Source organism: Cherax quadricarinatus, chromosome 76, assembly GCF_038502225.1.
Source record: "Cherax quadricarinatus isolate ZL_2023a chromosome 76, ASM3850222v1, whole genome shotgun sequence".
Classification (NCBI taxonomy): domain Eukaryota; kingdom Metazoa; phylum Arthropoda; class Malacostraca; order Decapoda; family Parastacidae; genus Cherax; species Cherax quadricarinatus.
In genome coordinates, this window is record NC_091367.1 from 12,235,046 (window position 1) to 12,252,688 (window position 17,643).

Genomic DNA, 17,643 nt, shown 5'->3' on the forward strand with positions numbered 1-17,643 from the left:
TCTATCAGCCAGAAATCCCTCGTTATACTCTCCACCTTGTACATCCCAATAACAGTAATCTAGTTCATATTAGCCAGATTTCCACATCATTGTTCAACATCACTATTATGGAAACGTTCTGCTGGTGATGCAAATGAGTGGAACAGTATTTTTTTCATGGTCTAGATGAAGGGATGTTATCAGCCAGAGTTATCACTTGTTATCATGGATGGTACTAGCCAGCAGCAGACAGTAATCATGAATTAGTGAAGTGCCTTCCTTCCCTGCCTTACCATACACATGTAAGTTCCCACCCTGTCTCACTTTTAATTATTGTTCTACGGCCGTCTTACACACTCACGGGTAAGCGCTAAACCCGTAGGGATCGCACAGAAAGATCTGCGTGTGTCACCGATCTTATTAATGTGAAAACCAAAGCACACATTATTTCACATTTATTGCTTTGTCTTTATATATATATATATATATATATATATATATATATATATATATATATATATATATATATATATATATATATATATATATATATATATATATATATATATAAGCCCTTTCTGAAATTTTCTCTTATACGTTTAAAGATATATTTTTTTCACTAATGTTAATGCAAAAATTTTTAATTTTGCACCAAAAGAATCTTAGAAAACTTACCTAACCTTATTATAACAAGAACAATTTATTTTAGCCTAACCTAACTAAATATATTTTAAATACGTTTACAATAATTTAGTACTAAACAAACACAATCAAATATATTTTTTTCGTTAGGTTCAGAATGATTTTGGCGAAATTATTGCATACACAAATTTTCGCTTGTCCTATATGGCAAGATGAACGTTGCTATTTAAGCCAAGATCGCAAGTTCTGCCTGTTCGGCACGACATACGTGTATGTACGTATATATATATATATATATATATATATATATATATATATATATATATATATATATATATATATATATATATATAACGACGACGAGAACAATAATAATAATAATAACCTACAATAAATTACATATTTTTTTTAAATAAATAGGAAAAGTTTATTAAAATCAATGTTGAGGAGGCACTGCTGATAAAATTTCAGTGTTCAGATTTAGATTTTGATCTGTATAATTTTTTCTAGTCTTCGCATCTACAAAATATACAATAATCAAAATCAGTATCAGCAACACACGCCCAAGGAGCCGTGACTCGACCCCTGCAACCACAAACAGGTAAGAATGGGAACAAGGTTAAGGTGGTGGCGATGTGCTGTGGCGATTGTTGTGGCGACTGTTGTGGCGACTGATGTGGCAAGGAAGGACAATCCGACTCCTGGTATGGATCTCCTTCACCAGTTTCTCAACAACGACCCAGGCCAGGTGAGCCATGGTGTGTGTGGTGGGGGATACGTGGACGCAAGTCATGGCGTGCTCATGCTATACTAACTTACTGTTGTTGCTAAGTCAACATGTATTACATTAGGCTGTCGTTCAGAGACTCGCCTGAATTGCGCTGTCTGCGAATTTCTGACGACAGCTGTTGAATGTTTGATGGAAAATGCGTTTCCCTTTTTTTTCGGGGCACCCTGCCTTGATGGGCGACTGTCGATGTGGTAACAAAAAAAAATATTGCACTGATAAAATGTTAAGGTAGCAGTAGCACTGAATATAATAATAATAATAACAATAATAATAATAATAATAATATTTATTATTATTATTATTATTATTATTATTATTATTATTATTATTGCTAATGATATTGATAATTAAAAGAATCTTTTTTACCTCAGGCGGTCTCCCACCAAAGTAGGGGACCCCAAAAAACGAAACATTCATAATGATTCATTCAACAACTGCCTTGCCAGAAGTGTGCTGATATGACAACTCAAATGGCCCTCCGAACAATAATATCGTCACACCTCCTTCCGAGTGTAGGCACTGTAGGCCTACTTCCCACCTCCAGGACGCAAACCCCACTCATCGCTTTCCCCTTGATTTGCTCATACTCCAACAGTACATCAAACACTAAAAAATATTTGACCACTCCAGTTTAACATTCTCACACGCCTAGTGGATGCTAAAGCCTCTACCACTTAAAACCTTCACACCAAAAGCTCCAGTGGCGGGCCATCATATGACTAAGACCCACGTCAGGAAACACTTGTCCTGTTTCCTGACGAATCTTATCAAACCTAACCATCCCTACAAATTTTTCTGGGGCGACCTCTACGCTTTCTTTCCACCTCCCCAGATTTATATATTCTTTTTTTGCCATCCTATTCTGCTTCCTTTCTAAATGGTCACACCATCACAACGACCCCTCTCCAGGCCTTTAAATTATATCTTTTATAACCCTCACACCATCTAATTTATGTGATCCTAATTCTCTGCATAACGTTCGTACCAAACATTGCTCTCAAATATGACATCTCGGCCGCAGTAGTGTTAGCATCACTACTCAAGTAGTATATGAAAAGTAGGGGTGCCATCAGTACACTAAGCGAAAGCACAATAAGTGTACAGGGCCCAAGACTGTTCAACAGCCTCCCAAGAGGGATAAGGGGAATTACCAACAGACCCCTGGCTGCCTTCAAGAGGGAACTGGACAAATATACCTTAAGTCAGTACCCTATCAACCTGGTTGTGGTTCCCCCGTTAGACTACGTGCAGCCAGCAGTAACAGCCTGGTTGATCAAGCCCTGATCCACCGGGAGGCCTGGTAAAGGACTGGGCCGCGGGGGCGTTGACCCCCGGAACACCCTCCTGGTAGACTCCACGAGTAGTAAATTATGGTTGTAAATTTCCCCCTTTGCCTCTAAAGATAAACTTTTTTCTTTCCACAAATACCTCAACGCACCATCTATCTTTTTTTCCTCGTCTATTCTATGGTTCGCCTTGTCTATCGTAAACTTATTTGCAGACATGTCGACTCTTTTCAATCTGATATCCAGCATTTCATTACCTAAACTCTTTGTTGCTTTTATTAGTTTTCTCTTTTCTGCGTTCACTTTTAATTTTCTTTCTTTTTCACACTCTCCCAAATTCCTTCACTAACCTTTGCAATTTCTTTTCAGTCCCCCAAACAAATTGTAGCACGCATCAATAACTAGGCTTCTACCCTTCAACCTTAACTGTTTGCCATATTCCTTGTACTCAAATGCATCCATATATCAAAGGTTGACACTTAAATTATAAATGACTCTTTGTCATCCATAAATCCTCGAGTCCCTGGACCCATTATATACATCTATAATTTTTTGACTACCGTCCATAGGTTGAGAAGGGATGCATAATAAACTTATTAAACTAAAAATCCCCACTTCGTATCAGATTCCATCTTACAATCTTACACCTCTGTCCAACACTTAGTGTTCACTTCTTTTACGGCTCCATTTATAATGAACAACAAAGGTGACACTGTGCAGACAAGGTAACCTCTGTCTTTGCCTAGGTTAACCTTGACTTGTCATTTTTATTATATTTATGTGAAGTTTTAAGCCCATATGGGTTATTCAACACAAGTTGTGGTGGAGGCTTGAGCCTTCATCAGATAAGAAGCTAAACAGACACGCTATCTAACTGTACAGTAATCTTGATTCCTAGTAATCTTGACAAGCTTTAGGTGTCCCGTCCCCAACGCGGTAGTCCACGTAGATGGACAGTATGGTGTAAGTCTGGCTTCAAAACATTTCTCTCATTTTTGAACTTCATGAAGTCAATGATCGAAACGCTGTCAGTATGAACACTTTCTTCGCATACCGTATAGCTTTACATGGCGCAAGACACTGACTTATTTCGGGTTATCCTAGGTAATTTACACATATGTTACCATGTATGATAATTGTACTTATGCGGATTTGTACATAAATAACCTTACACAGCCTAATTACATTCTTTTACTAAAAGAGATTTTCAACTTGCTGTACAAGAAAACTAATCTGACCCAAATCCTAAAAATGCATTGAAATCAGTTTAGTGCTGAAATATAACGCATGTAACATTAAAACACAAACATATATGAGCAGCTAACACGACTAATCATTTTCCTGGCAGCTGTGTAACTACATTCAGTGCCAGGAGCCGCTCAGGGCTAGTGAGTGCCCGGAGGGAACTACCTATCAGGAGAAAGTGACGCAGATGGGCTGCTGCGGCGCCTGCGTCAGGTATAAGCGTGAGTACTGCGCATTTATCGGTGTCTTTGTTGAGTTGTCTTCAGTGTGGTGTTTGTCTCGCATTTGGCGGATGGAGGACTGAACTTCCACATCCTTGTGCTTAGTGACCCACATTCAATAACGCTTCGAATTACTACTACTACTACTGTTACTACCACTACTATTACTACCACAACTACTACTACCACAACTACTACTACTACTAATAATAATAATAATAATTGGTGTTCCATTTACGTCTACATAAGCTGACAATACAGTACATATTTAAGGAGGAACTGCTATAAAAGTCTTTCGTTGCAGTATGTTAGGAGGAACTGGATTCGACTCCTCGACTGAACGGAGCCCTGAATAAAGCTTCCAGTTGCTGCTTGTGTGTTGTTATCATGTACAGGTGATAACGATCCCTGGCTGTACATTAACTGGAAGAGTATTATGGAGACCAATTACTATCATATTATGCATTGTGTCTCCTGAAACGAACTTGTCTGTGGGCGTGGTATATGCTGGGGCACTGATAGTTTTTGAAATTATCGCTAAGTGGTGTTGCATTGTCTGTTGTGGTAGTAGTAGTAGTTGTAGCAGCAGCAGCAGCAGCAGCAGTAATAGTAGTAGTAGTAGTAGTAGAAGTAGTAGTAGTAAAGTAGTAGTAAAAGTAGTAGTAGTAGTATCAGCAGTAGCAGCAACAACAGTAGTGGATGAGGTAGAGTAAGTAGTAATGTAATCTGAAAAAATCAAAGTAAAGATACCGTGGGCTGGAACAATTAGCAACTAAGCCACAATGTGCTGAAAAAAACTTTAATCGACGTTTCTGTCTGCGGTGAACTATTAAGTTAGGTAAAATGACACTAGTGCAGCTAATGCGACATTTTATAGTGCAGATTTTTTTTTTTTTTTAGATTTTTGCCACCGAAGTGGCTAGTTTATTGTGCACCCATATCCATCCTATGGACGGTAGCGAAAGAGCATAGGAACTAGGTCCCAGAAGGGTTAACAGGTGTACATATGGATTTATATCTACATATCTAAAGTTCACTTATCTGTTGCAAGCAAATTTAGGAAATTTGCTTGATATCTTATTTTCATTAATAAGATATCTTGACATGTCACGTAGGTTATTATACTGTCTATCTCTGTATTCCTCAGTAAGTGGACAATTAAGCACATAGTGTTCAAGACAGTGACCATATGCCTGATCACATAATTTGCATTTAGTTTGATCATCTGTGTGTCTCCCAAACTACCGGAAGTACTTGTAACCAAGCCTAAGCCTGGCCACTACAACATCAGTCAGTACTTGTAACCAAGCCTAAGCCTGGCCACTACAACATCAGTCAGTACTTGTAATCAAGCCTAAGCTTGGCCACTACAACATCAGTCAGTACTTGTAACCAAGCCTAAGCCTGGCCACTACAACATCAGTCAGTACTTGTAACCAAGCCTAAGCCTGGCCACTACAACATCAGTCAGTACTTGTAACCAAGCCTAAGCCTGGCCACTACAACATCAGTCAGTACTTGTAACCAAGCCTAAGCTTGGCCACTACATCAGTCAGTACTTGTAACCAAGCCTAAGCCTGGCCACTACATCAGTCAGTACTTGTAACCAAGCCTAAGCTTGGCCACTACAACATCAGTCAGTACTTGTAACCAAGCCTAAGCTTGGCCACTACAACATCAGTCAGTACTTGTAACCAAGCCTAAGCCTGGCCACTACAACATCAGTCAGTACTTGTAACCAAGCCTAAGCTTGGCCACTACAACATCAGACAGTACTTGTAACCAAGCCTAAGCCTGGCCACTACAACATCAGTCAGTACTTGTAACCTAGCATAAGCTTGGCCACTACAACATCAGTCAGTACTTGTAACCAAGCCTAAGCCTGGCCACTACAACATCAGTCAGTACTTGTAACCTAGCATAAGCTTGGCCACTACAACATCAGTCAGTACTTGTAACCAAACCTAAGCCTGGCCACTACAACACCAGTCAGTACTTGTAACCTAGCCTAAGCTTGGCCACTACAACATCAGTCAGTACTTGTAACCAAGCCTAAGCTTGGTTGCTCCATAAACATACTTATCTAACGTTCATGATATCATAGTGGCATTAGCTACACCTGTGTTCTTTTGCTTAACATGTTGTGGGTAATTCTACCAACATTATTACAATTTGGTGAACATTTAAGTCGTGAGTTCAGGAAACATCGTCTGAAGTTTCCTTTCAAATTCCGAATTCGTTGTAAAAAAGTACGGCTTTATTAAATATCCCCCAATGTTAAATCTACATACACGCGTTTGTTTACGGTCTGGTGTAATATCCATGTTTTCCCGTCGGTAGGACCTATAATGTTATCACTGATAATAGTTACAGAGGGGAAAAAATTCAAAATGCGATTACTTCACGAGGTCTGATCTTAGACCGGGCCTCGGGGGCGTTGACCCCCGAAACCCTCTCCAGGTAAACTCCAGGTAATGTGAAAAAAATTCTCCAGTAAAGGGGGGGTAGCCCTCAGCCCTCAGCCCTCAGAGGGGCTTAACCCACTCAGAAATTCCAGCAAGGAGAGAGAGACGTGTATGGTGACGTCTGGTACATACATATGTCTCTAATAAAGCTGTTGTGAGAGAAAGGAAGTAGTAGCCCACTAGCCCCTTTCTGAGAGGGTTCAACCCCTCAGAAGGCTGACGGCTACCCCCCCCCCCCCGTTTACTGGAGAGTTTTCTCCACACGGTATGAACATCAAAATGGTATACAATACCGACAGGTTGTTAGGTAAGAGTTAGACAACTTTATTCCGGTTTCGCCTCAGTAGGCTTCCCGAATCAGTAGGCAGGAACTGAAGACGATGTAATCAGTCCATCACCCTTAAAGTCGTAGAATTTGAGGTTGTCACGGAACTTCTCCAGGCCGAGGGACTGACAACCTCAAATTCTACGACTTTAAGGGTGATGGACTGATTACATCCTTCACATCCCCCCCCTTTCTGTTTACTGGAGAGTTTTCTCCACACGGTATCTTTAATTGTAACGTTTCTGTCCTGGGACCTTGGTCACCCCGGGAGTGAAACACTGACATTCAACAAGTTTAGGTTGTTATATTTTGTGACTTTTCCACTCCTGTAAGTATCACTGACATTTATATTCTGTAGCAGTTTATAATGTTCCCAACAAACAACTTGTATATAGACCGTAATGTCTTGTGTTATCTGTTAATAACAGGTCTACACTCGTCGGACATTGTCTAAAACTTTTATTTGTTTCCTCACTCGACAGAAATCGGGGAACTGAACTGCACGGGAAGTTTGGATCCAAGATTCAGAGAGACGACCCACGACCTTCTCACCTCTGAGGAAGTTGATGATGACCTCGACACTCAATCATTCGACAACATTCTGAATTCCTACTGGTGTGACTATAACCTCAACTGTAGCGCAGATAATGAGTCGAGTAGTATGTGTGTGCCTGGTGAGTGTGGGATTACACATAATGTGAAATGTTAAATCCTTGTGGGCCATTTAGCGCAGGAAGTAGTGGGGGCTCGATGCTCCGTCCGTGTAGGGAGTGGTGGGGGCTCGATGCTCCGTCCGTGTAGGGAGTGGTGGGGCCTCGATCCTCTGTAGTAATGAGACAGAGAAAACTCTGCTAACCAAGCTGTGATGTAGTATGGAGTCAAGGGAACATGGGTACCACTCCTCTAGTGTTATTGGGAGTGTTTCCTTAAGACACCTGCTGTCCCTGTTCACCTTGCAGTAAGTAGGTACCTGAGTGTTACTTGACTGGCATGGGTCGAATCCAGGGGACAAATTTAACCTAAGTTGCCCGAAATGCTCTGCATAACCAGGGGGCATTCTATATAGTACGTCAGTGATGTCAGCTGTGGTCTGTATAAGTTGTATCATGTACATGTAGAAATCAAGGTTATTATTATTATTACATAATTATTGCTACAGACGATCGAGCTTCACACGTTTACAGTTTCGCATATATCTAATCTAATCTAACATTAGTAATACTCTTAATTCTAGTATTAATGCCAGTGCTAGTAGCTGGTAAACTATACAACAAAAAATATTACTGCTGCTACTATGCCAGAACAGTGTCATTATTACTGCCACAGTTCCAGGACAATGCCACTGCTGGTTTAGTATACTCACTTAGTTGTGGTTGCAGGGGTCGAGTCATAGCTCCAGGCCCCGCCTCCTCACTGGCCGCCTGTGTCTGTCCTACCCTGAAATAACTCCCCAGCCTTCAAGGTGCCGGTGAAGGGCTCTTGATCCCAGGAATTCTAGCTACCTTCTATTTTCTTAAATTAAACTTGATTACCCACAGCTGCTGTATGATCCCTACACGTTGAACGCTTCCTTAATGATAATAATAATAAGTAATAATAATATTGAAAATGCAATTAAAAATAAAATAATAATTAATAACAATAATAATAATGAAAATACGATTAAAAATAATAATAATTAATAATAATATAATAATAATAATAATAATAATAATAATAATGAAAATATAATTAAAATAATAAAATAATAATTATAATTAATAATACACAATAATAATGATAATTGACCTCAGTGACGAGCACTACTGTCTCCCCCAAGATAATGCGAGTGTTGGGTGCGTCTACGTGCAGAGACGTTACGACGACGACCTGAACAACGGGGTCATCAAGCAGTATCGTGACGACTACCGCTGGCGACCTGAGTGTACCCTTGACGGCCAGTACGCTGAGAAGCAGTGCAAGGGACCTTATACCGAGAAGAGGTCAGGTCACATGGCACGCTGGGTCATTCCACTCTATCCCAGCTAGTCAAGAAGTTCAGATCAATGGCCAAATAATAGACTTTTTCTAGTTAGGATACAGTACACGCAGTGTTAAGTTAGGATACAGTACACAGTGTTAAGATACAGTACACGCAGTGTTAAGTTAGAATACAGTACACAGTGTTAAGATACAGTACACACAGTGTTAAGTTAGAATACAGTACACAGTGTTAAGATACAGTACACACAGTGTTAAGTTAGGATACAGTACACAGTGTTAAGTTAGGATACAGTACACAGTGTTAAGTTAGAATACAGTACACAGTGTTAAGATACAGTACACACAGTGTTAAGTTAGGATACAGTACACAGTGTTAAGTTAGGATACAGTACACAGTGTTAAGTTAGAATACAGTACACAGTGTTAAGTTAGAATACAGTACACAGTGTTAAGATACAGTACACACAGTGTTAAGTTAGGATACAGTACACAGTGTTAAGTTAGGATACAGTACACAGTGTTAAGTTAGGATACAGTACACAGTGTTAAGTTAGGATACAGTACACAGTGTTAAGATACAGTACACACAGTGTTAAGTTAGGATACAGTACACAGTGTTAAGTTAGGATTCAGTACAGTGTTAAATTAGGATTCAGTACACAGTGCTAAGTTAGGATACAGTACACAGTGTTAAGTTAGGATACAGTACACAGTGTTAAGTTAGGATACAGTACACAGTGTTAAGTTAGGATACAGTACACAGTGTTAAGTTAGGATACAGTACACAGTGTTAAGTTAGGATACAGTACACAGTGTTAAGTTAGGATACAGTACACAGTGTTAAGTTAGGATACAGTACACAGTGTTAAGTTAGGATACAGTGCACAGTGTTAAGTTAGGATACAGTACACAGTGTTAAGTTAGGATACAGTACAAAGTGTTAAGTTAGGATACACGGGGGTCGTCCCTCAGTTACTAAAAACAACAGACATAGCCCCACTCCACAAAGGGGGCAGTAAAGCAACAGCAAAGAACTACAGACCAATAGCACTAACATCCCATATCATAAAAATCTTTGAAAGGGTCCTAAGAAGCAAGATCACCACCCATCTAGAAACCCATCAGTTACACAACCCAGGGCAACATGGGTTTAGAACAGGTCGCTCCTGTCTGTCTCAACTACTGGATCACTACGACAAGGTCCTAAATGCACTAGAAGACAAAAAGAATGCAGATGTAATATATACAGACTTTGCAAAAGCCTTCGACAAGTGTGACCATGGCGTAATAGCGCACAAAATGCGCGCTAAAGGAATAACAGGAAAAGTCGGTCGATGGATCTATAATTTCCTCACTAACAGAACACAGAGAGTAGTCGTCAACAGAGTAAAGTCCGAGGCAGCTACGGTGACAAGCTCTGTCCCACAAGGCACAGTACTAGCTCCCATCTTGTTCCTCATCCTCATATCCGACATAGACAAGGATGTCAGCCACAGCACCGTGTCTTCCTTTGCAGATGACACCCGAATCTGCATGACAGTGTCTTCCATTGCAGACACTGCAAGGCTCCAGGCGGACATCAACCAAATCTTTCAGTGGGCTGCAGAAAACAATATGAAGTTCAACGATGAGAAATTTCAATTACTCAGATATGGTAAACATGAGGAAATTAAATCTTCATCAGAGTACAAAACAAATTCTGGCCACAAAATAGAGCGAAACACCAACGTCAAAGACCTAGGAGTGATTATGTCAGAGGATCTCACCTTCAAGGACCATAACATTGTATCAATCGCATCTGCTAGAAAAATGACAGGATGGATAATGAGAACCTTCAAAACTAGGGAGGCCAAGCCCATGATGACACTCTTCAGGTCACTTGTTCTATCTAGGCTGGAATATTGCTGCACTCTAACAGCACCTTTCAAGGCAGGTGAAATTGCCGACCTAGAAAATGTACAGAGAACTTTCACGGCGCGCATAACGGAGATAAAACACCTCAATTACTGGGAGCGCTTGAGGTTTCTAAACCTGTATTCCCTGGAACGCAGGAGGGAGAGATACATGATTATATACACCTGGAAAATCCTAGAGGGACTAGTACCAAACTTGCACACGAAAATCACTCACTACGAAAGCAAAAGACTTGGCAGACGATGCACCATCCCCCCAATGAAAAGCAGGGGTGTCACTAGCACGTTAAGAGACCATACAATAAGTGTCAGGGGCCCGAGACTGTTCAACTGCCTCCCAGCACACATAAGGGGGATTACCAACAGACCCCTGGCAGTCTTCAAGCTGGCACTGGACAAGCACCTAAAGACAGTTCCTGATCAGCCGGGCTGTGGCTCGTACGTTGGTTTGCGTGCAGCCAGCAGCAACAGCCTGGTTGATCAGGCGCTGATCCACCAGGAGGCCTGGTCACAGACCGGGCCGCGGGGGCGTTGACCCCCGAAACTCTCTCCAGGTAAACTCCAGATACAGTACACAGTGTTAAGTTAGGATACAGTACACAGTGTTAAGTTAGGATACAGTACACAGTGTTAAGTTAGGATACAGTACACAGTGTTAAGTTAGGATACAGTACACAGTGTTAAGTTAGGATACAGTACACAGTGTTAAGTTAGGATACAGTACACAGTGTTAAGTTAGGATACAGTACACAGTGTTAAGTTAGGATACAGTACACAGTGTTAAGTTAGGATACAGTACACAGTGTTAAGTTAGGATACAGTACACAGTGTTAAGTTAGGATACAGTACACAGTGTTAAGTTAGGATACAGTACACAGTGTTAAGTTAGGATTCAGTACACAGTGTTAAGTTAGGATTCAGTACACAGTGTTAAGTTAGGATACAGTACACAGTGTTAAGTTATGATACAGTACACAGTGTTAAGTTAGGATACACTACACAGTGTTAAGTTAGGATACACTACACAGTGTTAAGTTAGGATACAGTACACAGTGTTAAGTTAGGATACAGTACACTGTTAAGTTAGGATACAGTACACAGTGTTAAGTTAGGATACAGTACACAGTGTTAAGTTAGGATACAGTACACAGGGTTAAGTTAGGATACAGTACACAGTGTTAAGTTAGGATACAGTACACAGTGTTAAGTTAGGATACAGTGCACAGTGTTAAGTTAGGATACAGTACACAGTGTTAAGTTAGGATACAGTACAAAGTGTTAAGTTAGGATACAGTACAGTGTTAAGTTAGGATACAGTACACAGTGTTAAGTTAGGATACAGTACACAGTGTTAAGTTAGGATACAGTACACAGTGTTAAGTTAGGATACAGTACACAGTGTTAAGTTAGGATACAGTACACAGTGTTAAGTTAGGATACAGTACACAGTGTTAAGTTAGGATACAGTACACAGTGTTAAGTTAGGATTCAGTACACAGTGTTAAGTTAGGATTCAGTACACAGTGTTAAGTTAGGATACAGTACACAGTGTTAAGTTATGATACAGTACACAGTGTTAAGTTAGGATACACTACACAGTGTTAAGTTAGGATACACTACACAGTGTTAAGTTAGGATACAGTACACAGTGTTAAGTTAGGATACAGTACACTGTTAAGTTAGGATACAGTACACAGTGTTAAGTTAGGATACAGTACACAGTGTTAAGTTAGGATACAGTACACAGGGTTAAGTTAGGATACAGTACACAGTGTTAAGTTAGGATACAGTACACAGTGTTAAGTTAGGATACAGTACACAGTGTTAAGTTAGGATACAGTACACAGTGTTAAGTTAGGATACACTACACAGTGTTAAGTTAGGATACAGTACACAGTGTTAAGCTAGGATACACTACACAGTGTTAAGTTAGGATACACTACACAGTGTTAAGTTAGGATACAGTACACAGTGTCAAGCTAGGATACAGTACACTGTGTTAAGTTAGGATACAGTACACAGTGTTAAGTTAGGATACACTACACAGTGTTAAGTTAGGATACACTACACAGTGTTAAGTTAGGATACACTACACAGTGTTAAGTTAGGATACACTACACAGTGTTAAGTTAGGATACAGTACACAGTGTTAAGTTAGGATACACTACACAGTGTTAAGTTAGGATACACTACACAGTGTTAAGTTAGGATACACTACACAGTGTTAAGTTAGGATACACTACACAGTGTTAAGTTAGGATACACTACACAGTGTTAAGTTAGGATACACTACACAGTGTTAAGTTAGGATACACTACACAGTGTTAAGTTAGGATACAGTACACAGTGTTAAGTTAGGATACACTACACAGTGTTAAGTTAGGATACACTACACAGTGTTAAGTTAGGATACACTACACAGTGTTAAGTTAGGATACACTACACAGTGTTAAGTTAGGATACACTACACAGTGTTAAGTTAGGATACACTACACAGTGTTAAGTTAGGATACACTACACAGTGTTAAATTAGGATACACTACACAGTGTTAAGTTAGGATACACTACACAGTGTTAAGTTAGGATACAGTACACAGTGTTAAGTTAGGATACACTACACAGTGTTAAGTTAGGATACACTACACAGTGTTAAGTTAGGATACACTTCACAGTGTTAAGTTAGGATACACTACACAGTGTTAAGTTAGGATACACTACACAGTGTTAAGTTAGGATACACTACACAGTGTTAAGTTAGGATACACTACAGTGTTAAGTTAGGATACAGTACACAGTGTTAAGTTAGGATACAGTACACAGTGTTAAGTTAGGATACAGTACACAGTGTTAAGTTAGGATACAGTACACAGTGTTAAGTTAGGATACAGTACACAGTGTTAAGTTAGGATACAGTACACAGTGTTAAGTTAGGATACACTACACAGTGTTAAGTTAGGATACAGTACACAGTGTTAAGTTAGGATACAGTACACAGTGTTAAGTTAGGATACAGTACACAGTGTTAAGTTAGGATACAGTACACAGTGTTAAGTTAGGATACACTACACAGTGTTAAGTTAGGATACAGTACACAGTGTTAAGTTAGGATACAGTACACAGTGTTAAGTTAGGATACAGTACACAGTGTTAAGTTAGGATACAGTACACAGTGTTAAGTTAGGATACAGTACACAGTGTTAAGTTAGGATACAGTACACAGTGTTAAGTTAGGATACAGTACACAGTGTTAAGTTAGGATACACTACACAGTGTTAAGTTAGGATACAGTACACAGTGTTAAGTTAGGATACACTACACAGTGTTAAGTTAGGATACAGTACACAGTGTTAAGTTAGGATACAGTACACAGTGTTAAGTTAGGATACACACAGTACACAGTGTTAAGTTAGGATACAGTACACAGTGTTAAGTTAGGATACACAGTGTTAAGTTAGGATACACTACACAGTGTTAAGTTAGGATACAGTACACAGTGTTAAGTTAGGATACAGTACACAGTGTTAAGTTAGGATACAGTACACAGTGTTAAGTTAGGATACACTACACAGTGTTAAGTTAGGATACAGTACACAGTGTTAAGTTAGGATACACTACACAGTGTTAAGTTAGGATACACTACACAGTGTTAAGTTAGGATACACTACACAGTGTTAAGTTAGGATACACTACACAGTGTTAAGTTAGGATACACTACACAGTGTTAAGTTAGGATACAGTACACAGTGTTAAGTTAGGATACAGTACACAGTGTTAAGTTAGGATACAGTACACAGTGTTAAGTTAGGATACAGTACACAGTGTTAAGTTAGGATACACTACACAGTGTTAAGTTAGGATACAGTACACAGTGTAAAGTTAGGATACAGTACACAGTGTTAAGTTAGGATACAGTACACAGTGTTAAGTTAGGATACAGTACACAGTGTTAAGTTAGGATACAGTACACAGTGTTAAGTTAGGATACAGTACACAGTGTTAAGTTAGGATACACTACACAGTGTTAAGTTAGGATACAGTACACAGTGTTAAGTTAGGATACAGTACACAGTGTTAAGTTAGGATACAGTACACAGTGTTAAGTTAGGATACACTACACAGTGTTAAGTTAGGATACACTACACAGTGTTAAGTTAGGATACACTACACAGTGTTAAGTTAGGATACAGTACACAGTGTTAAGTTAGGATACAGTACACAGTGTTAAGTTAGGATACAGTACACAGTGTTAAGTTAGGATACAGTACACAGTGTTAAGTTAGGATACAGTACACAGTGTTAAGTTAGGATACAGTACACAGTGTTAAGTTAGGATACAGTACACAGTGTTAAGTTAGGATACACTACACAGTGTTAAGTTAGGATACAGTACACAGTGTTAAGTTAGGATACAGTACACAGTGTTAAGTTAGGATACAGTACACAGTGTTAAGTTAGGATACACTACACAGTGTTAAGTTAGGATACAGTACACAGTGTTAAGTTAGGATACAGTACACAGTGTTAAGTTAGGATACAGTACACAGTGTTAAGTTAGGATACACTACACAGTGTTAAGTTAGGATACACTACACAGTGTTAAGTTAGGATACAGTACACAGTGTTAAGTTAGGATACAGTACACAGTGTTAAGTTAGGATACAGTACACAGTGTTAAGTTAGGATACAGTACACAGTGTTAAGTTAGGATACACTACACAGTGTTAAGTTAGGATACACTACACAGTGTTAAGTTAGGATACAGTACACAGTGTTAAGTTAGGATACAGTACACAGTGTTAAGTTAGGATACAGTACACAGTGTTAAGTTAGGATACACTACACAGTGTTAAGTTAGGATACAGTACACAGTGTTAAGTTAGGATACACTACACAGTGTTAAGTTAGGATACACTACACAGTGTTAAGTTAGGATACAGTACACAGTGTTAAGTTAGGATACACTACACAGTGTTAAGTTAGGATACAGTACACAGTGTTAAGTTAGGATACACTACACAGTGTTAAGTTAGGATACAGTACACAGTGTTAAGTTAGGATACAGTACACAGTGTTAAGTTAGGATACAGTACACAGTGTTAAGTTAGGATACAGTACACAGTGTTAAGTTAGGATACAGTACACAGTGTTAAGTTAGGATACACTACACAGTGTTAAGTTAGGATACACTACACAGTGTTAAGTTAGGATACAGTACACAGTGTTAAGTTAGGATACAGTACACAGTGTTAAGTTAGGATACAGTACACAGTGTTCAGCTAGGATACACTACACAAGTGTTAAGTTAGGATACACAGTGTTAAGTTAGGATACTACACAGTGTTAAGTTAGGATACAGTACACAGTGTTAAGTTAGGATACAGTACACAGTGTTAAGTTAGGATACAGTACACAGTGTTAAGTTAGGATACACTACACAGTGTTAAGTTAGGATACAGTACACAGTGTTAAGTTAGGATACACTACACAGTGTTAAGTTAGGATACAGTACACAGTGTTAAGTTAGGATACAGTACACAGTGTTAAGTTAGGATACAGTACACAGTGTTAAGTTAGGATACAGTACACAGTGTTAAGTTAGGATACAGTACACAGTGTTAAGTTAGGATACACTACACAGTGTTAAGTTAGGATACACTACACAGTGTTAAGTTAGGATACAGTACACAGTGTTAAGTTAGGATACACTACACAGTGTTAAGTTAGGATACAGTACACAGTGTTAAGTTAGGATACACTACACAGTGTTAAGTTAGGATACACTACACAGTGTTAAGTTAGGATACACTACACAGTGTTAAGTTAGGATACACTACACAGTGTTAAGTTAGGATACACTACACAGTGTTAAGTTAGGATACAGTACACAGTGTTAAGTTAGGATACACTACACAGTGTTAAGTTAGGATACACTACACAGTGTTAAGTTAGGATACAGTACACAGTGTTAAGTTAGGATACAGTACACAGTGTTAAGTTAGGATACAGTACACAGTGTTAAGTTAGGATACAGTACACAGTGTTAAGTTAGGATACAGTACACAGTGTTAAGTTAGGATACACTACACAGTGTTAAGTTAGGATACACTACACAGTGTTAAGTTAGGATACAGTACACAGTGTTAAGTTAGGATACAGTACACAGTGTTAAGTTAGGATACAGTACACAGTGTTAAGTTAGGATACAGTACACAGTGTTAAGTTAGGATACAGTACACAGTGTTAAGTTAGGATACACTACACAGTGTTAAGTTAGGATACAGTACACATTGTTAAGTTAGGATACACTACACAGTGTTAAGTTAGGATACACTACACAGTGTTAAGTTAGGATACACTACACAGTGTTAAGTTAGGATACACTACACAGTGTTAAGTTAGGATACACTACACAGTGTTAAGTTAGGATACACTACACAGTGTTAGAACTAGGGTAGTTCACGACAATATGGAGATCTATACTCTGCTTCATTAATTAAATAGAACAAATTTTAAACTTTTCTTGCAACTTTTCTTATGATTTCATTGTAGATCATAAGTTTTACTTTCATTCATTACAGAGCATTACTTTACCTCACTCTGTGCCACAGGTGCCTGTGTGCTGACCCTTCCGGTGGCACCATATATGGCAAGGCCTTCAGGTGGCAGACGGACCTGTATGATACAATGAACTGCAGTAAGTCACCTCTTAGTTCCTGACGGAGGATAGAGCCTCCATCAATCCTTGCGCTGAATAACCCATACGGTGTAGCGCTTCAAATAAATATGAATTGGAT

The 17,643-nt window shown here is 39.2% G+C and overlaps 1 protein-coding gene across 3 annotated transcripts in view; it reads left to right on the plus strand.

Annotated features, from left to right (window-relative positions):
- Positions 1-126: 126 nt before the first annotated feature.
- Positions 127-17,643, plus strand: part of LOC128703585 (uncharacterized) — a 37,128-nt gene continuing 19,611 nt past the window's right edge. For 2 of the 3 annotated variants that reach the window (XM_070101295.1, XM_070101297.1), the window contains exons 1-6: positions 127-281; positions 1,132-1,369; positions 4,046-4,163; positions 7,436-7,627; positions 8,773-8,935; positions 17,458-17,543. In XM_070101295.1, coding sequence (XP_069957396.1) covers positions 1,229-1,369; positions 4,046-4,163; positions 7,436-7,627; positions 8,773-8,935; positions 17,458-17,543 — 700 coding nt within the window. In that variant the 5' untranslated portion in view covers positions 127-281; positions 1,132-1,228. The remainder of the gene's footprint in view (positions 282-1,131; positions 1,370-4,045; positions 4,164-7,435; positions 7,628-8,772; positions 8,936-17,457; positions 17,544-17,643) is intronic. The other variant, XM_070101296.1, reaches the window with a different exon arrangement.